At 41.4% G+C, this 21309-nt stretch overlaps 1 protein-coding gene across 1 annotated transcript in view; it reads left to right on the forward strand.

The window, feature by feature from the left end:
- Ush2a (usherin) overlaps positions 1-21309 on the forward strand; it is a 678059-nt gene that overhangs the window by 495383 nt on the left and 161367 nt on the right. Inside the window, exons 47-48 of the mRNA XM_033762039.1 lie at positions 1940-2138; positions 6220-6388. Coding sequence (XP_033617930.1) covers positions 1940-2138; positions 6220-6388 — 368 coding nt within the window. The remainder of the gene's footprint in view (positions 1-1939; positions 2139-6219; positions 6389-21309) is intronic.

The raw sequence follows: 21309 nt of genomic DNA on the forward strand, positions 1-21309 counted from the left end.
TTTTTTTTTTTTTTTTTGTACTGGGGATTGAACTCTGGTCCTTGCACTTGCAAGGCAGGCCACCAAACCGCTGAGCTAAATCCCTGGCCGACTGAGGTTTATCTTGACTGCTGCTTTTTGATGTAAATGTTTGGGCTTAATTGAATTTCTAATATGAGACGTCACCTGAAGTTCTGCTAGGGTCACAAATATTTCTTCTTTTTAGAAAAGGTATCTTTAAAGTGTTATTTTACACAATGGTAGGAAATTGCTCAGAGTAAGCTACTGTGAGACTTTCACAGTAAGACTTCTGAAGGGTAAGGACCAGGCTCCCATGTGCTCTCTTTCCTTCCACACAGACTATTTGTGATTGGTTAAATATTATGGGTAGAAGTTCCAGAATTACAAACAGTGTATTCATCCCAAGCCTCAGGATTCATTCATTTTTTGAAAACAATAATAATGCATATGATGATTATTATAAAATTATTTTTACATTTCCAAAACAAGATTTTGTTTGCCACAGTTTACTGCACTAAGATGTAGTGGGAATCTCCGGGACTTTATTAACAACTTTGACTACTTCCTACTTATTGAGCTTATTAAGAAATACTAGCGATGGCACGTGTGTGTGTGATTGGAGCAGTCTTTCTGGAAAGTAGACCAGAGTGCAGATTTAAAATTCTGTAACAACCTTCTGAGAGTAAATCGCTTTATTCAGGATTATCTCCTCTGAACAGCTTTACATTATGACGCATTCACTTCTGCACGTAAAAGATTAACAGATCATTGAAAGTGCACTGAAATTTTGTTCTCGTGTTACAGTCTAGTTGTACCCCCAAAAAGTGTATCTGCATTTAAAATAAAATTATGACTCAACTTTTTAAAAACTAAACATCTTGCTTAAGACTATGATGATGTAAAGGTATCTTGGCGTGGGACTCTCTAATTCTTCCATTTATGGCCATAAAACATATCTGCATGTTAGCAAAAGGATGATTAGAGAAATAAATCCATTTAGGCAGTTCAAAAATAAGGATATGTTGGGCCCGGGGATTTAGCTCAGTGTTTCTGGCGCCTGCCTCTCAAGCACAAGGACCCAAGTTCTATCCCCAGTACCGAAATAAACAAACAAACAAACAAATGAGGATATGTTGAAGCAAAGTACATTTGAAGGAAGTTTTGTCATACTGAAAATTTAATCAATTTGGCCATGTATTTTGGCTATAAGTAAGAAAACACCCAACAATAGAGACTTCAGCAGAGATGTAGGTGGGCGTTGACAGTGTCTCAGCAATACTAAGCCCCATGGCCGCCTCTTTGTGGTTCACAGGGACTTTCCAACTCACTACTGGGTGAATACTAAGGTTGAAACATCCTGTATAGCAGAAAAGAAAAAAGAGGGAGGAGGCAGGAGCTGTCAGGAAATGATTTCTTACAAATCCCATGGCCATCTTCTGTTGCACCTTTGAGTAGCTTTGTATGATAATGATTAGTCCTAGCTGAGGTGTGGTGAATAAGGTATGAGAAGTGGAAATTAGGTTTGCCAGATTCTGATTTTCACCCTACTGCCCAGGTTATGTTATTGGGGTCTTATCTTTACTTATCAAACTCAATGTCCTTCTGGTTTTCCTGATCAATCACAAATGGTGATATTTTCTTCTTTGAAATTTAAAGTGAAAACCCACTGGGCTACGTGTTCTTCTCCCCAAAGCTTAAATAGGTGTGTTGACTCAAATGTTTTGTGTGGTAGGAACACATCTGAGTATAAAAATGTTTCTGTGTACATTAAATATTAAATATATATTAGTAGCTGTCTCTTCCATCTTCCAGTTATGAAGTTGTTGATGGAATAATGCTTTGGATCAATCTGGAAGATTAATTGAAAAGTAGATGAGGCTGATAGCAGTGAGGTTAAATGTTGTCTTCTCAGAAGTATCGATTACTTTATCTGCTGCAGATCTCTTCGAATTGATTGGGTGTCTCCAGGGAAGCCAAAAGGCATCATTCTTGGATATGATCTTTTACGGAAAACATGGCGTCCGTGCTCTGAAACCCGGAAGTTAATGGAGAAGCACAGCAGTGACCTCTGCAAGGTGGTGAAGTGCCCAAAACCTCTAAATATCTGTGGACACACTTGCTTTTCTCCCGAAGCTAAGGTAAGTTTCTTCAGGCCAGTCAGTGGAATGTATTTTGCTCACAAAACATTCCAGGCAAAATCCTTTGTTTCTCATACCATGTGTTATCACGGAAAAGGTTTCTTCTACTGTGATTTCGAGAGCCCGTGGACAAGAAAGGATGTTTTTCTGTCATCCTTTTGAGCTTTTTATCCCTCCCATTTTTATCATCTTTGCAGGAAATAATGAACTTTTTAGAGTCATATAGAGCCTTCCAAATTTGTATTCTGCTGGGGTACTTGGAATTTTGTTTGTTTGTTTTTTCTTTTTTTTATGAAAAATCCATTCAGCTACAAATCCTTGTTTGTTTTCAGGACACTGAAGAGTTACTATGAGGAGGACCTTTCATGTTTGTCAGAAATATTTTAGAACTGTGGCCACTTGTAGACTAATGTTCCTATTAGTTGCTGTTTAGGAATAAGATCAATAATGCAGCCAGAGAGAGGAGTTTGTAAATGACCTTTATTGACAAATGACACAGAAAAAAATCCTTAGTTTGAAGATAGGATTTCATATAATGAAATAATGTTCATATTTATCAATGACTTCACCTATTCAATGACTAAAACTACTACTGAATTCTTAAGAGTCATTACAAAATAACTCAGTAGTTAAGAAAATGGGCTACTGACAGTCTCCAAAATTGATATCATATTTAGGTTTCACATCACTTTAAGCTGGTAAATAGGCTGTGTCTGAGGAACATACTTCTCCTGGGAGGAAAAATGCTGGAATAAATTTGCTCATTAAAAATATTTTCCAATGCAAAAGAGATAAAGATTTAAAAAATTGTAGGCAAAGCTCAGAGTTCACATCTACATTCTTTAGGTTCTATTGCGCTTATATGTCCTATCCAATGAGACGCTGGCAAGCAGAAAGTAACTGTATAGACACAGGCATTAAAACTAAGATTTGTTCCAGATAGGGAGCAATGTACCCATCAAAATGAAAATTATGGCCAAAAAATATCAAAGAAGTTTAGATTTGTATAAAATATAAACTTTTTCCTATAGTAGTTAACATGAAAGCTAAAGTAGAGCACAATGAAGAAATATAATGTCTTACTTTAAGTTTGCTCTAAATCAGTAAAAAGGTAAATGTTCTTAAAATGTCCATATTAAATTAAAATAGAGATGTATGGGGTGAAGAAAAATTAATAGAACATAACAGAGTATTATAAAGTAAATTCTTGGCAAAAATTTCTATATGTTCAAGCTAAGTTATTTATAAAGTTACTTCTGCCTCTTTTTACACTTTGATATCAAAACTGAGTTTTAAGCTTTCAAAGAGATTTCATGAGTCTTTACACAACATAAGTAGCTACTTGGAGTAATATCCCTAAATGCAATATTCCTAAGAGTAACGAAGAGCTATTTAGTCTAATTTTGAATCACCCAAAGGAATGATTAAGATGAGGAGAAAGGACAGCCAAGTGTGGTAGAGCAGGTCCTGCACTCCAGGAGGCTGAGGCAGGAGGATCACAAGTTTGAGCCCAGCCTGGATGACTTGAGGATTTAGCAAGACTCTGTCTCAAAATAGAAAATTAAAATGCAGACGGGACGTAGACCTCTGTGTGAAGCCTCTGGGTTCCATCCTCAGCACTAAAAGATCAAGGCACACTCATCTACTCCACACACACACAAAAAAAAGCAAACTAAGCAAAAAACAAAAACACAAATCATTTTTTGATATAGAATAAATGTAAACTGAAAAGCAGGGAAATATGAAGCAAAACTGAGCATTTAGAAAAGGGATTAAGGGAAAGTGCATCCAATATTCTTGGAAAGAAATATCACATTGCACTGTTCTTATAATATAGGTGTTACACATGATTAAAACGGAGGCAGATTTAATGATGACTTTAAAGGTCCTATTTTTATTCCAAGAACTTCAAAGGCAACACAGGTGTTGTCGGTGTAAAAGAATAAGTGAAATCAATTAAAATCTTAAGAAAAGAATCTTGTTTGCAAATGCTGACTCAAGTGAGGCATGAATATGTATTTCTTGGAGTGAGGTTGCAGAGAAGTAGGAAAGAGCTTTTTATTGCGAGTCTGAGAAGCTCATGGCCAAGTCAGTATAAATACCACTGGGACCAAAATACAACTTCAAGCTTCTCCACATGATTGCAGTGTGGTTCTCAAATCTCAGGGAACACCAGCCTGAGACTCAGATACAGTAGTCCTGGCTGGACTGAAAGAACATGAAATTTTTTTGAGGCGGGGTGGGTACTGGGGATCAAACTCAGGACCTTGGGCTTGCAAGGCAGGCACTGTTCCACTGAGCTACATCCCTGGGCCGAGAACGTGCATTTCTGCATTTCTAACACCTTCCCAAGTGAAGTTTCTGTGTCTACTGCAAGGACCACACATGGAGACTCCATCTGGTAATGTAAACTGCTTCTGAAAACCAGTGAGCAGAGAGATGACCTCCTGTGTGGAAAGGCTCCGGATGAACCAGTTCAAGTTACTGAAGTCTCTGCGTATGCCTCGTGAGACGATGACCTTGAAGACTGAAGTGGAAGTCTAGAAAAGGCTGTATGGGGTGAGAGATCTCCCAAGAGAAATGACTGCAGAGAATCAGTATTTGGGGGAAGCTATCAGGAATCTAAGCCGGACGGGGGAGAAGAAAGACACGCATTTCTCATTGCTGAAGGAATGTGAGAAGGCTGCGGAGAATGAATGGATGGATATCAACAGCCTCGGGAGTCTTCACGCCAGGGATTCTCAGGGTGACGTCCTGTGTGTGCTTCCTGAAAGACGACCACAAATGCACGTGTCCCAAAACACACTGCCTGCGAATGACACTCTTATAAGTACTTTAAGATCAAACAACAAATGTCAAGACTATAGGTCACTGCCACACAGCACCAGGGAGATGGGTGCTATTTCACCCTGACAGGCACTCCTAAATCCCAAATAAACAGAAGATTCCTCACTTAACTCTTAAAGGTGGGACACAATTGCAAAATGTACTTGTCATACAGAATATGACACTGGGCATAGCAGAAGTCAACTCATGTATCTGTGGCATTAGACTAATTTGAGTGTTCACTGCTAATAACTCAACCCCTTAAAGAGAAATTCATAGCAGTTGGGACAGCAGAGCCGTCCTTGGCAATTGAGTCCAAATTCTTTGCTTTAGACAACTTTTAAGAACGACTGAACTGCTGAGATACTGTCCCTTTGAAGACTTAGAGGTGCTGCCTTGTACCGTTACTGTGTTGAGCTTGGTTCAAATGTTGGAATACACTGGAGGTATCAATGCACAAGAAGGAAAAGGAGAGAGACTCGTAAATTGATTTCATCTGCCACAAGAAGCATGCACCTAATTAATACAACTTACGCCAAGCAGAGGTTCTGAGGCCATATTTTGGGAACTATTCAGTGTTTGATTTGTTGTATATACAACATGTCAGTCTCTATAGCCTGAAGGGAATATGCAAATAATGACTTGATTGTTCAAGCACATAATTTCTTCCACAACTTCTGGAGGAAATGCGGATGTAAAAAGGCTTTTGAAAATAAATTTCCATATAAATTTCCTTTTTTTAAATGTGTTACTCTATGATAGAAGTATGTATGTGTATGTGTGTGTGTGTATAAATGTGTATGTGTGTGTGTATAAATGTTGGCCTCTGGAGATTATCTGAAGATGGTTCATAAATAAGTAATCATATAAATTATCAGGAAAATTCAATCTATTTTTAAAAAGAGCAATGAGAGGCTATTTCATACATATCCATACAATCGTTAAAATAAAGACACATATATGAACAAAAATGTTCATTACCAATTCTAAACATCTTAACATTAAAATCCCTGCAATTCCAAGATACTTATTACTTATAGGGTATCCTGGTAGAGAGCAAAGTATGTCTGAAGGCTAAAATGCAAGCTGCACTGTATCAGTAATATTTATGGAATCTGAATGATGCTAGAAAATACATTTTAAACCCGTGCATTGTGAATAATGTGATCTCAGATCAAGAATCAAGAACAAATAATTATATTGCATTCTTCTTAATTTAACTGGCATCTTCTGAAAACTGATTGTGAACTTTCAGGTTTGTTGTAATGGAGCTCTTTACGAGCCCCAGCCTGGCTACCACTGCTGTGAAGAAAACTATATCCCGTTCCTTCCGAATTCCACGGGAGCTTGTTGCGGTGGCAGAGTACAAGAGGCCCAGCCCGACCACGAGTGCTGCTATGGACATTATGCTAAAGTATTACCAGGTGAGGGTGACTGCTGGGTGTCCTCAATCATTCGGGGACCTTGAAATCATAAAAGCATGGTTCGTGTTGACTACTTTAAGAACTTTTCCAACAAAAAGTAAGCTATAAACCCACAACAAATGACCTGCATTAAATATCATTTGTTTCAGTGTCATTGAAATATAAGCAAGACTATGTAGAAATCAAAGAAAGATCACCAGAGACTTACAGTTTCTTTTGAAAGAACATAGTCAGTTGGTCTCTTGGTGAGCGCAAAGCAATCCAATACAGGGTGGAGAGGAGTTCATTGTTGACAATATGTAAGGAGGGCGCTGGAAGTAAGTCTCATGGCAGTGTTCTCCCCAGAGAGAGAAAGCAAGGGGCTTTCACGGGGCCACTTGTACCTATTTATATAGGGGAGACTCATCGCCATTAACAAGATGGCTCAATTTAAGGCCATGAACACATGTGTGAAAAATGATGGCAAATGCCAATGACTGGGCAGAGAAGAGAACATTGTAAGTAGCACAGTTCACTCCAGGTTCCCTGAAAAGAATGGGTCAGAATTGATGATTTGGGTTGGTGCCTTGTATGTTTCACCTTAGTTCAGCTAAAAAAGGAAAACCAACTTTGAAGATTAGCTAGTAGTCGTGAAGTGGTAACTGTTTTTCCCTTATAAGTATAGGAGCTCATCCCTGATGGTGCCTGCCTTGCCTGGTGGTTCACACAACTACCCCTCTAAGAAATGTATCTAGACATCTGGCCAACTAGCTATGTGTTACAGCTTTGTTTGGGTTTTTTTTTCTTTGTTTGTTTTTTCTCATGGTTCAGTATTTTCACCATCAAATATATAAATCACCGGCCATCCCATTCAATGAAAATATTTTCTTCCTCAGAATATTTCTATTCTGAATGATGCATGCATTGATTCTACATGCACAGATTTTAAGTACAAATTCCATTTATCTGAGAATTGGAGTCGACTGACCCTATCCTCTTGTTCTAGGTCAGGCAGGGGAAGGAGGGACGGGCAGAGGGCAGCAGTTAGGATCCACCTTCCCTTTTTACTGCGTCTATAGACTAACCGAACTAGCCATTTCTCTCCAAATTCCAATGACAAGAAACAAGGGCCATTGAAGGTAGCTGAGGACAATGATGACAGTAACTGGCATTTACAAAATGCTCAGTCTCCACTAAGCTCTATGTTGACTGGTTTTACGGTGATACGATACTTACATGTACAATGGTCCAGCTTTGGAAAATGGTGCTTATATGCAGTTCATAAGTGAGAAAGCAGCTTAGGGAGGAGCAGTGACGCCCCACATTCACCGAGGCGAGTGAGCATCTGTGAAGAGCTGCGTGGGAATGCAGGCAGGGCTTCCAACACTCTGCTCCTTTGCACACTTGACTGGTTCTTCAGCCGAAATGGGCTAACATTGGTGACCATTTCTAAAATAACTATTGTAGACTTCTAAACATTCTCATGACTATCACCATCAGTCTCTGTTTATCCTGGAGAAGGCTTTGAAGATACTGGTATTTCCCTTAAACCCTAAGCTTATTAATACAACTCTCATTTCCATCAGTGTATCTTCTTAGTTGGAAAATCTGGTCAAGAGTGATTTATTATTCCTTAAAGTGCAGAAAATAAATATGGAAAGCAGAGAAGAAAGCTATGTTTTTCTGAGACCCTGGGAAAGCTGACTGCTCAGAGAGCTATGTTAGCATGAGGTTGAAGCCTGATGTTTGGGTAATTTGGGCATTGATATTCTAGAGTTCCTTGTGTTTTCTATAAATATATCCAAGCAAAGAATGTGAAATGAGAAACCATTGTGCCCAGTATCTCTCCTGCAGAATATTGGAGACAAAGGTAAGCTGTGGTGCAGGCCTATTCAAGACAGAGAACCATTTCCCCCTTGCAATCCATAGGGAAAAGCTGGTCTTGTTAACAGTGCTGCTATTTCTGATTCTCTACCAAACTACTTCTATAACTAAATCACTTGATCAGATTTTTCAACTAGAAAAATACATTGATGGAAATGAGAGTTTTATTTTTAAAAAATGTTAACTTCTTTACTGAATTATAGCTCAGAATTGTTAACAACTAAACAAATATTGTGAAATGTTTTGTTTACTCCAAAAATTTATATCTGGGGCATTTTCAGTATTCTTTTCACCTTTCCTTCCCTGTACATACTCAGGTTAAAAATTCTAGGAATGAGGTTGCCATTTCCTGTTTCATTCTTACCGTTCCTCACACCTTTCAGCCACATGCAGCCTTTTTTCTGCATGCAACTACATGATAGTGTTTGCATTTCAAAGTCCCATGAACATTTTTGATCATATGACTTGCAGCAAGCTGTTCAAGCCCTGAAAAATATCCGCTTTCCCTTGAAAATTAATGTGAAATATTTGCTTGCATGTGTCTGTTCTTTAGCTCTCAAATTCCATCTGCTCCTTTTCCAACCCTAGCAGGGTCAGATTTAGAACTAAGAACACAGTCTACTTTTGTTTTATTTCAAAATAAAGTGAACATTTTCCTCCAAAATGAAATAAGCCGTGGAAGCCCATGAGTCTCTCATTAATATTCTATCAATGACTGATTTTTAACACAACAGTGCTAATACCTCCATTAACTGTTCACACACACACACACACACACACACACACACACACACACACAGGCACACATGCTTACTCAGTTCCAAAGCATTTTAGTATTTACCAAACTGTTGAGGATGACCCACATTTAATTTTTTCTAAGTATTTCACCTTTCGCAGTATTAGAATGTATACCATACTGTCAAGAGGGAAACGAATAAGCCCACAATTTCATGGAATAATCAAAGACGGTATTCACACCAATCGTTAATCTCGGTGTACCTAATGGAGAGATCCTGCGACCTCTGTTCTCAACCCCTGGTCTTTTTTAACTAGTTTAAGGCTGTTTATGTCACGAAATCACACATAGTGATCCCAAACCATTATCTATCTAAATGTAATTAAAATCCAATCTGTAGTCTGCCAGGCCAAGGCCGAGATGGGAATAGGCATTTTGATATTTGTAGATGAGTCTGAAATATTGGTTAATAATATTTACTTCCTTTTTTCTCTAGACTTTCCTTCATAACAGAGCAGCAGAGCAAAGAATGTTCCATGCCCCCCACTTTTTTATAAATATGCTAATGACCCCAACTAAATGTTAATGTGGGTCATCCTTTGATAAGAATAACAATTAACTGTTAGACTGCGTGGTAGCTTTTAGAGAGAAAATATTTTCAAGCCCAGCCTGAAATGGATTCATTTGAGAGGTTAATGAGAAGGTGACTGATCCTTGCATCTTATGTCTAAAAGCCCTTTTTTTGAGGAAAAATATTTTATTTCTCATTGATACAATCCACATCTCTTATTATGAGGCCTTTTCTTCTGACAATAACTAAATAACATTTGGAGGGAGTCAGGGAAATACAAAATATGTAAACCAATTAATACCTGGTATACTTAAAAGAGGCTTTCATAGAATAGTTCCTTTACCCAACAGCGATGTGTACAGTTTCCTCTCTTCCCTGCAACATCTGGGGTGCTTTTGAGTGAGCTGGTCCTGCCCATTCCAGGAAATGGAAGGCTTTGTTCAGAGTGTCCTGACAGAGACTGTAGCTGGACTAGGCCTCGTCTATGTTTTTCTCTGTGCTCCCTCAGTTCTCTAACCTTGTTGCACATGATGCCTGACTGATTCACAGAGTAGCGACATTTTTCTCCCCACAGAAAACAGGTGCCCCCTCTTTCTGCTGTGATTATGTCCAGAGTTACAACTTTATTTTAAATATCCAAATGGAATACCCTAAATGTTCCTGTAATACAAAGAATTGCTACCTAGCAAGAAGAAGGAACAAGATACTGACAATACAAAGAAGTCAGTCTCAAAAAAGTTACTTACGTGGTCTACTCAAAAACAAGCTGTAGTAATGGAGAACACATTGGTGATAGCCAGGGGAATGGGTTGGAAAGTGTGAGTAAGAAGTTGCAGTTTTCAGGTAGTATTTTATATGATCACATTCTTTTTTTAAAATGTGTCATGTTTTGATGGTGTGATGCTGAATAATTGGTGAGCATAGTTTCTGGAGTGAGACTGCCTCAATTCACATCCCATTTGATTCACTTCCTAGATGTTTGAGCTGCATCGAATAACTTAAACTAAGAATATTAGTGGGAGGCTAATATCTCAAATGTCCACTGAGCTGATGAGCTGGAATCCCTAAACTTACTGTTGTTCATGTTTGTAGTAATGGTCTCCCTCTTGTACATAAGAAAAGGAGGTTGACAGGACTTTCATTGTCAAAAGGTGGTCTCCAATGGATCTCACCAGAGACTCAGGGATGTTTGCTTTCATCAAACTGTATAAAAGGGCAGCCACTTCGCAGAAGCTAGGAGTCACTGTCTGATGGCCAGTGAGAGCCTTTGAAATGAAGGACCTCGCTACCTCTTTGAGAAGTAACAGTCCTTTAAATTGACTTCTCCCCACTCAACCTGCGACCCTTGAGGAGAGAATCTTTGCAGTTTGTACGGTGCCAGAGCCTAGAATTGAGGCCCTAGAGGACATACTGTCTTCTCACAAATAGGTGCTTGGAGACTTTTTGTTCATTCAGTCCTATCACTGCTGAAAAGAAGAAAAAAAAACTATTTTTTGAGACTGCAGACATAAAAAAGGCTCAACCACCTATTGAATGAAAGTGGACTCTTGTGGAGGAAATCAAACATCTCGATATATTAGTGTTTTAACAAACACAAATGTAATGGCTTAAAACATCACAAGCGTACTGTGCCATGTTGCTCAAAGTCAGAAGTTTAAATAGGTGTCGCTGAGCCAGCATCACCGAGTCCCCAGCAGAGCGTTCCCTTCCGGGGAACAGAGAACATCTTCTCATCTTTCCCACCATCCAGAGCTGCCCACTTTCTTGGCTCGTGGTCCTCTTGGATCTCCTTCATGCATGCCAACTAACCTTTCTCAACTGCAAGCTCATACTCAGCTCCATCTGCTATCTTAGCTGTCCTTGACTATGTAACATAGCATCACATCTTCACAAGTCCCAGGAATGAGAGTGTGGGCATCTCTGGGAGGTGAACCACCCGAAAGTTATGGTTCTTAACTGTGAGGATTAGGATATCTCTGTACACTCCAGGGGTACCACTCTCAAAAGGAAATGCAGCAAGACACTGGCAGTCTGAATGCAACAAACTAGAAAAGTGCTGAGCACAGACCTGCTCTGACTTAGGCAGCTGCTTTGGGGACTAGAGAAAGGCTGCATCAGGATTGGGAACCACAGAGGTATGAGGACTCACAGTGCTGTTCATGGCTCGAGTCTGGGACAAAGTGTTACCCACATCATTTATTGTTTTGCTTTTTTGTTTGTTGGTTGGTTGGTTTTTTTGAGATGGGGTTTCACCGTGTAGGTGAGACTGACCTGGAACTCATTATGTAGCCCAGGGTGGTCTCGAACTCACAGTGATCCTCTTGCCTCAGCCTCCCAAGTGCTGGGATTACAGACCTGCACCACCACACCCGACTTTATTGTTTTTATGGAGTGAACAGATTATTACAAGGGCTAATACAGCCAACAATGTGTCCTTTCTAGAGCCATGTGAATACAATTGATCGCAATTATTCAATAGCCTCTTTCGTAAAAGTAGATTTGGAGCTAATTTTAAGAAGAGTACAGCCAGAATACAAACTAAGGCATGAGGATCAATGGAACACCACAGAGGTAGGTCTCGAACACAGTGATCCTCTTGCCTCAGCCTCCCAAGTGCTGGGATTACAGACCTGCACCACCACACCCGACTTTATTGTTTTTATGGAGTGAACAGATTATTACAAGGGCTAATACAGCCAACAATGTGTCCTTTCTAGAGCCATGTGAATACAATTGATCGCAATTATTCAATAGCCTCTTTCGTAAAAGTAGATTTGGAGCTAATTTTAAGAAGAGTACAGCCAGAATACAAACTAAGGCATGAGGATCAATGGAACACCACAGAGGTTGCAGAAACAACCCCAAGCACATTTAACTATTTCATTTTTGACAGAGTCCAAAAACTCTGGTGGAATGACAGCCTTTAATGATAAAGGGTGCTGGGAAAACTGGCTGTCCATATGTAGAAGATCAAGTCTAGACTTCCATCTCTCCCTTTGTATTAAACTAAAATCAGAATGGAACAAAGAACTAAAGTATAAAACATAAACACTTAACCTGCTAGAAGATAAAAATAGGTAAAATTCTTGAAGTCATGGGCATAAGCAAGGCCTTTGTAAACAGAACCCTGGTTGCATGGGAAATAGTACTGAAAATCAACAAATGGGATCTTATTGAGTTAAAAAGCTGGCCAGCAAAAGAAACAACCAATGTGGGTAAAGAGACAACCTATGGAATGGGAAAAATGCTTCTAGATATTCCTCACACGGAGGGCTAATATCTAGAATGCATAAAAACTCAAAAAATTAGACCTCCCACCAAATAGAAGACCCCATCAAAAAAAAAACTAGCAAGTGAAATGAATAGATATTTTGCAGGAGAAGTACACCTGGCCAATAATACATGCAAGAAATGCTCAACCACTGGCCATTAAAGAAATGCAAATTAAAACAATATTGAGATTCCATCTCACCTCAGAAAGAATGGCCATCATCAAAAAAATTAAATAACAATGCTGGTGAGGCTGCAAGGACAGAGGAGCCCTCATACACTGCTAGGGGGAGTGCGAACTACTAAACCACCATGGAAATCAGTGCAGAGATTCTACAGAAAGCTAAGGTAGAAATTCTTTTCAACCCAGCTAATCCCTTTCTGGGTATCTTCCCGGAAGAGTTAAGGATACCATTTTACAGTGATACATGCAAACTCGTGTTTATAGCAGAACAACTCATAATAGCTAAACTTTGAAAGCGGCTTATATGTCCATCAACAGACAAATGGATAAAGTAAAGGTGATATTTATACTTCTCTGCCTGAAGGACGGATAAATTTCAGTCATTTGTAGAAAAATGGATGTGCCCTGAGGCCATAATGTTAAGTGAAATAAATCGGATGCATGAGCTTAGATATCATATGGTTTCTCTTACCTGAGAACCCTAAATTATAAATAAAGAGCAAAATAAAAGATAGGCACCAGGAAATGGGGAGACAGATCGTGCTCAAAGGGGAGGGGGCTGAGAATGGGAGAGAAAAGAAAGAGAGGAGCTGAAAAAAGGGACCGAGGTGGGTGATGTACCTGTGCCAACCCCACACGAGGAGGGTGAACATGACTCACGGCACATGTGTACTAAACATGATAGATCTACATCTCTTTTCAAAACATTGCAATAGTGCTCCTTCTCCAAGGTAACGGAACAGTGCCACATCCTGACTGTGCCAGAGGTGGCCTGAACCTGTTCCTGTGATCACTTGCCGTAGAACCATATCAAAGACCTTGTTCCAAAAAATGCATGCAGAAGCCTGTGAAGTCCCAGTGAGATCTGTGGCTTGCTTTTTAAACATTAGCAGGAAAAGCAAGTCTAAACGGGTGAAGCCCTCTAGTGGTTTAGCTTATTCTGCGAATCCCACATCCAAATGTCTCTGCCCTCAGATTCTAGGTGACAGATGTTGGTCGAGAGGAATCAGGTGGTGGCAGTTGGGCTGAGGCATCACTGGGCTACCGGACAGGGCCGGTTCTCCTGGGTGTCACACAGCGTGGCTGTGTCCACATTTAATCCCAGTCTCATCTACAGTGGATTTTTTTTTTCCCTGTGGCGCCTGGAAGTGGAATCATTACACCAAAATGTGTGTTGATTTAAGAGACAGCAGAGAAACACAAAAGTGGGATCAAAGAGGTGGTTGAAATTTCTATCACTGAGACATTGTGTTTATTCCTCGGAAGGAATGAAAACCTGGTAGAGTTGGTGACGGATGAGGTGCTCCCTGCGTCGGTGATGCACCATTCTACTCCGTTTCCTGCAGCTGTGACGGGTACCACAGACCGGGTCATTGCAAAGCAAAGCTCTTCATCTGGCTCTCGGCTCTCGAGGCGGGGTGGTCCAGGAGAGCTGCACCGGCCTCCTTCGCTGCATAATCTCATGGCAAGGGCAGAAGCAGGCCTGAGTGCCGTGGAAATTTCAAGGACAGTGGTGGGAAACTGCGCCAAACTCCTCCTGTTCCCTCAAGAGCCAGTCACTCCAGACATGGTAGCATTCGCCCATCCATGAGGAAGGAGTCCCCAGCGTTGTACGTTACAGTCGCACGCAGATTTCTTTTGCACATGATGTGTGGTGTGGCCAGACCCTGTGGCTGCATAACAGGGAGCTGCTGGTGTGTCACATCAATTCCCTTGTGCAATTCCATCTTTCTAGCTAAAGCAGAGCAAATACTCTCCCAGGTCTGCTTGTCCTTTAAACATTAACCATTGCCCTTCCATAGACCGGACAGAGCAGTGTCCTCGCTCTCGATTTCGTCTGGACTTTTCTTCTTCAGAGCTGTAGCATCTTCCACGTGCAGTCCCAGGAGCAGGGCCCGCTGACTGTCCTGTCTTGTTTCCTGGAAGTGGGGCTGTCTTCTCCACTACTCGGGAGACCCAGGTGTTTCTGGAAGGTAGGAAAGTGGCTCCTGAAGACGGGCGTTGAGTTACAGTGTTTATTTTCTCTTTTATGAGACTGGCACTTCTGTGACCGGAAGATACACATAACATAGCATGTGCCATTCTAACAAGTCTGAGGTGCAGACCTGTGGCATTGCAAGGACACTGCTCCACAGCTGTCCCCACCACTGCTCCCGAGACCGCTTCGCCCCCCCACAGGAGGACCCTCCACCCCATAGGCCCTGACTCCCTGATCCCGTTCACCCCCCCAAGGCAACCACAAGTCCATGCTCCATCGCTCTGATCTGGCCACTGTCGCGACCCATGCAGCTGGACACTCCAAAGAGCCGTTGGTGATTGGTTTCTTTCACTTAGCGTAGCATTCTCGGGATTCAGCCATGTGGTAGCTCACGTCAGGAACTGGTTCCTTTTTAGGTTTGAATAAGATCCTGTTTTATGTCACTCCCACAATTTGTTTATCTCCTTAGCCATCGACGTGTTTTTAAACTGTTCCTGCCTTCCTGATCCCTGGGAATGAAATCGCAGCGAACATTGGGGGTACAAGTCTCCGTTCAAACTCCTGCTGTAGTTCTTTGGGGCGGGGGCTGTGTAACCAATTTTTTTAATATGCCCAGAACTGGAATTGCCTGGGTCGTGTGGCTTCTCTGTGCTTAAGACTTTTGAGGAACTTCTACACTGCCTTCCACAGCAGCTGCACCATTTTCCATCTTCAGCTGCAGATCACCCGTGCTCCAGCCGCTCCAAGCCCTGCTAGGTGTTATTTCTTTCCTGCGGCCATTATGACTTTGTCTTTGGCAGTAGTCATCCTCGGGAGCATGGAGTGATAGCTTGCGCCGGTTTTGATTTGCATTTCCCTAGGGATTAGTGATATCTAGCATCGTGCCGTGTGCTTATTGATCCTCTATATATTGCTTTGAACATGTTTATTCCAGATCTTCGCCCATTTTATGAGTTCTGTGGACTGGATGAGAGCCTTTCTTTAGGGGAGAAGTTTTCTGTAACTCACTCAAACTCGCTGTAAGCTATACGCTTTGTAGCACCTTTTTTTTTTTTTTATAATTCAACCTTCATAGGCTGAGTATGTGTAGTACGTTTGTATAGTAAACTTTTTTATTAGTTCACTCTAAGGTATTATTAAGGGAACTCACTATGGAGTGCAGGCTGGCCTTGGACTCAGAGAAATCCTCCTGCCTCGGCCTCCTGGGTGCTGAAATTATAGGTGTGAACCACCACACCCAGCTGATAGGGTATCCCTATCTTTTAAAGGCCTCTCTACCCTCTCCCTAAGTGACTGTTGATATTTAGAACATTTGCACCTTCTAATATTGAGGCACCAGACCAAAGATTGTCTTACCATTACCCCAAGTATCAAGGAGTACCACATGAAGGGGCATGCAGGTGTAGCAATGTTCCTGAAATTCAGGACCCACACAGTTCAGCAGATTGCCTGTGCTGACCTGAAGAGGGTTCTTACCCCACTCGCTTAATTACTCACCCGTCAGAGGCTTTTTGTTTGGTTAAATAAATATAGTTTGGTTAAGAAAATTAGAGTCATGTTCAGTGTAAATTTGCCTACAAGTTAATTTCTAATCCACCCCACTTTCCAAAAAGAAAACTTATATTCAACAGAAAAGCCTTACAAGACGCTCTTTCTGGAGAGCGGGGCAGCCCTGTCCCCTGCAGAGCAGAGTTCTCAGTCACATGATCCTACCTCTAATTTAACGCGTGGATTGTGAGCAGAGCCCCAGGTTTATGCATCTTCAACACAAAACTTGCGGAACTGCATTGAGACTTTGCAGCCCGGTAGGACCTTATTCTTCCTTGTAATTCTTGTGACGGTGACAGCGCCGGGACCCACAGCGGTGCTGTGTTGTGCTGTGTTGTCGCTTCCTCCTGCAATGATCGCTGCTGTCCACACTGACAGGTGAAATCTGCTGCCCGGATGAGCAGCACGGCCGTGTTTCCGTGGGCCGGGGAGACGCGTGCTGTGGCCGGACACCCTGCTCGTCCTCGGGCCACCAGCTGTGCTGCGCGGGGACCCTGCACGACGGCCGGGGGCAGCAATGCTGCGGGGGATAGGTGGTGAGCGGTGACTTGCAGTGCTGCGGGGGAGCGGCGCGGGGCCTGGCGTACACGCTCCTGCCAGGTAAGGCCCCGCCCCAGAGGTGGATGAAACCCAGCAGGGTGTGCTCTCACTACGTGTCCCAGGCAACCGGCAGCGGCAGCGGCAGCGGCAGGACAGATAAAAACCACAGTGTCCCCCTATGTCTGGGCAAGTGACACATCCCATCAAAACTCTTTGTGGAAGATGTTACACACACACACACACACACACACACACACACTTTAAAAAGGGAAAACCCAAATGAAACCGCACATGAATTCATTGATTCTACAATAAAAGAACATTTCTCAATAAATACAAAGGCGTGCACAAAATTATTAAGATCATATCATAGTATAATTCTTTTACCTCCTATGCGTTAGCATTTATGAAACTAACACTAGTATTCATTATTGTCGTGCTGGAAATGCTGGTCTACTCCTAGAGTTCCAGTACTCTGGGAGCCTGAGATGGAAGGATCTCAAATAGCAAGTACAGCCTGGACATTTAGTGACCTAGGAAGACCCCATCTCAGAATTTAAGGGGATGGAGCTTAAAAGGAAGACCCTATCTCAAAATTTAAAAGGAGGGGTATGGCTCAGGGCAGGAACTCTGGGTCCAATCCCCAGTACTTCCCCTCTGGCCCAAAACAGTAACAACAAAAATAACAAACAACAAGCAAACAAAAAAACCAGAAAGTCATCCTTATCATTAAATGAGCACTTACTATCTACCAGATATTGTCCCCATGTTTTGTACTTTATTAACAAAGTGAGACAATCTTACAGATCGTTACTATTATTCATATTTTTAAAATGAGATAAATGGTTGGGGCTAGGAGAGTTCTTGCCTACCACACACGAGGCTCTGGATTTGATCCCTAGCACTGCAAAACAAACAAACAAACCAACAAACATGATAATAAAATAAAAGGGAAGATCCTGAAGCAGGCACATGCATCCAAGGTCAAAGAGCTGCTCAAACCCAGAGTTTGGAGGAGCTGAAACTGAAATGTGTGCAATTTGACGGCCTTTCCAAAAGAGAAACAATGAAGACAAAATATAAAATGAATATGTATTTACAGTGGGAAAACAAATTACAAATTGAAAAAAAGCAAAAGAAAAAGCCTAGCAAATGCCACTACTCTGAAGAGCAAACCTCCCTCCTACCAGGTCACCCTGACCAGGTCACACTTCTGTGAGCCCTTTCCGTTCCCACCAAGGGTTTTCACTGCAATTACGAGGGCACAGGAAAGTAATTCCGTCTTTTTTCGGTCACAAGGGCCACTATAATGGCTTGTTCAGCTTATTCGAAGTTTACAAAGATGGCTGTAAGATCCACAACTCATACATGGCGTACATGTAGAGGGTTAATGTCAGATTTAGGGAAATATTTACCAAGGCTCTTTCTAGGATTGCGAGCCATTTACATGGCTCTGGTCTGAAAATGCTTTGCAGTGACTTTACCTTAATTGCGTGTGGAGTTGACTTTATTAACCTGTATCTCATGGGTATTCTTCCTACGTGTCTGAATTTGGGTTGTAAGTTATCAGCAATATCATTACCCTGTCTGTAAATCGCCAAGAAGTATACCGTCCTCCAGTGTATTTATCAGCCCCTTCTCTTTGTAATTTACCTTATCAAATAATCAAATTGCTGACGCATTCCTTCGGATCTGAATGCATCGTTTTCTTTCAGTATTTTCAGTTATGCTCTGAAATTTACTTTACTACAACGCTCTTTGATATCAGAATTGTTTTACTTAATCATTTTAATTTTTCCAGTTTCTATCTCATATTAATTTTTTGACCGTGTAGTTTTTCTCTTTCTTTAAAGCTTCCCTTTGTCTGCCTCTGAAGTAGAAATAAATCTGCACATTGCAGCTCTTCAACTTGAATCTAAAGTGGCATATTCAAGACTTAACTCTTTTTTCTATGGGAGTAATTGAAACCAATATAGTAAAAGTACTGAATCCAAATTAAATACTTGCCAGGCTCAACTATTTTTCCTTTATTGGTTTTACTATTGAAGTGTTCTCTTTATTAGTTTTATTAGCATCTTTATAGTTTTATTAGCATTCCACTGACTAGAATTCAACTATCTGTTGACACTTCAGTACAAAGGGAGGCTGGGAGATTTTCCCATGCATCTTTCACCACTGTGGCCAAGAAGGGATTCTCACTCCTTTGCATGGCTTAAGGTCTAAGCTCTTAGCCAGTGTAAGCATTCTTATATCTGTACAGCATGGGGCTCTCTCCACCACAAAGTAAACCAGTGTTCATTAAGTGAGCCTGTCTTACAGAACATTGCAACCAAGTTGTACCCATTTTATGAATGACCAGGAAAACAAAAATAGCCATTACAGATTCTACCCTATGCACATTAGATATGTGTACAAGTTAGAAGAAAAGGTACCGTAAATCACTTTTGGAGTCTGAGGCAGTGGCTGTTAGAGTTTGGCCTGGGTACTCATGGGGATCTCATAAACTCATGGCAGTTTTCCAGGGGCTACATGACAAGTGATCTTGCAACAGACACAATGCAGGAACAGATCCGAGAATTTGGTTGCTTTCTGGTCTGAGCTTGCAGAAATGTAAAACAGGGTCATTCTCCTTACTAGATTTTTCAGTTTGGGAAAATACATCTATTCTTCATAAAGGTATTACAGATTTGTTATTATTTCTAAGTGAATAAATATACAGTTCAGGGTCGAGTTTTAATTCTAAGACAGTAACATCAAGTGATATAACCCATCTATTAAAGACTATTTGGGGACCCCAATAATCTGTATGGGTACAGTGATCCTGAGACCAAAGTCTGTTAAAAGGGATTATAGTGTATACTAGAAAATCACAGCTCTTGCTTAGTGAGCCCTTGCTGTGTATGGGCGACCAGCTGAGTGCTTCCTTTTGGAAGAATCAGCTGCAAGCAGAGGCAGGAAGCGAGTAGAAATGTTGTCTCCCTGACTTTATAATAAGTCAGTTATAAAAGGACAGCAAACTGTCCTGTTTCATTGACTTTTTTTCATCTACAGCTATTCTTGATCAGTCAATTGCCATATTCCCTCATTCAATAAACATGTATCCTATCAAGACTGTAGTCACAGTATCATCCCTTGTGCTCTCTGAGTATGAAAGTGGCTGATTCCACAAAAACTTATAATCGAATGAAGGAGAAAAGTATCCAAGTACCCAGAAGCCTAAAAGAGGGATAATAAATATATGCGTATCCTTAAGACTTATCAACAAGTCTCATCAAGATAACGAGGAAAGCTTCATGTGGGTTGTACCGTACGCAGTGAGTAGGATTTTCAGAGGTTGTGACTGATAGAAAGAGCAAAATTCACATTCTCCAAACTTGTCCAAGTAATGGTGAGCCCCTCCGTTTACTGGAGATCTAACCCTTCTGGAAGGAAGGAGAGGGAGGTAAATCTGAGCAGACAAAAAGATTAGAATGTCATTAGTACTCCGGGAAGAAGCAGCGCGGCTCTAAGACTGGCATTTAATGAGAATAGTTAAATTTAGGTGATAGAACGAATGCGCAGGAGAAGGAAAGAGAAGCCAGAGCACTGCTGCTCTGAAGTCAAATGGACTTGTGCTCAGGAATGGAGGAGCTGCTCTTGTCCAGGAGGACAAGCGCCCTTCATTGCTTTGCCTTGAGAATTTTTTGAAAGTTACAAACCTGTACTCAAATAAAAGCACCTAGAAAGCACACGCGAAATCACCTACAGTTTTTATTCCTTGGAAGTCCATCCGTGAAGCCAAAGTTCAGCCTCTCTTCTGTGTTTCCTTCCGCGTGCCCACCAAATACTCCTCAATCCAATCGTGTTGCGCCCCCAGCTCCCGTGAATCACGATTCCTTGGAGAGTTTCCTCCAGCTCCTTTCAAGGCCACCAGCTCATGCAATCATGGCAGATGAGAGAAATAAATACTTTTTTAGAAAGAGGTGAGAGGAACCTCTTTATTCTGCTGAAAGCCTGCAGGTTTCACTGAAAAAAGGGCAGCTCTGCGAGTCTCTTTTCCTCTCTGCTGTCACTTGCTCCTGTCGTTCATAAGCACTGCGACCTCAGTGACCTCGAACATCCACATGGCCCCTTTTCCCTCTGTCTAGGCCGGCGCTATTCCTGCCACACAGAGTTTGGATCGCATATCATTCCCGGGCCTGGCACTGTGTGCCCGCCACACGACCGGGCTGGCTCGTCAAACGTCTCTTTA

The sequence above is a fragment of the Fukomys damarensis genome, unplaced genomic scaffold, assembly GCF_012274545.1.
Source record: "Fukomys damarensis isolate Sample0158 unplaced genomic scaffold, DMR_v1.0_HiC HiC_scaffold_11, whole genome shotgun sequence".
NCBI lineage: Eukaryota > Metazoa > Chordata > Mammalia > Rodentia > Bathyergidae > Fukomys > Fukomys damarensis.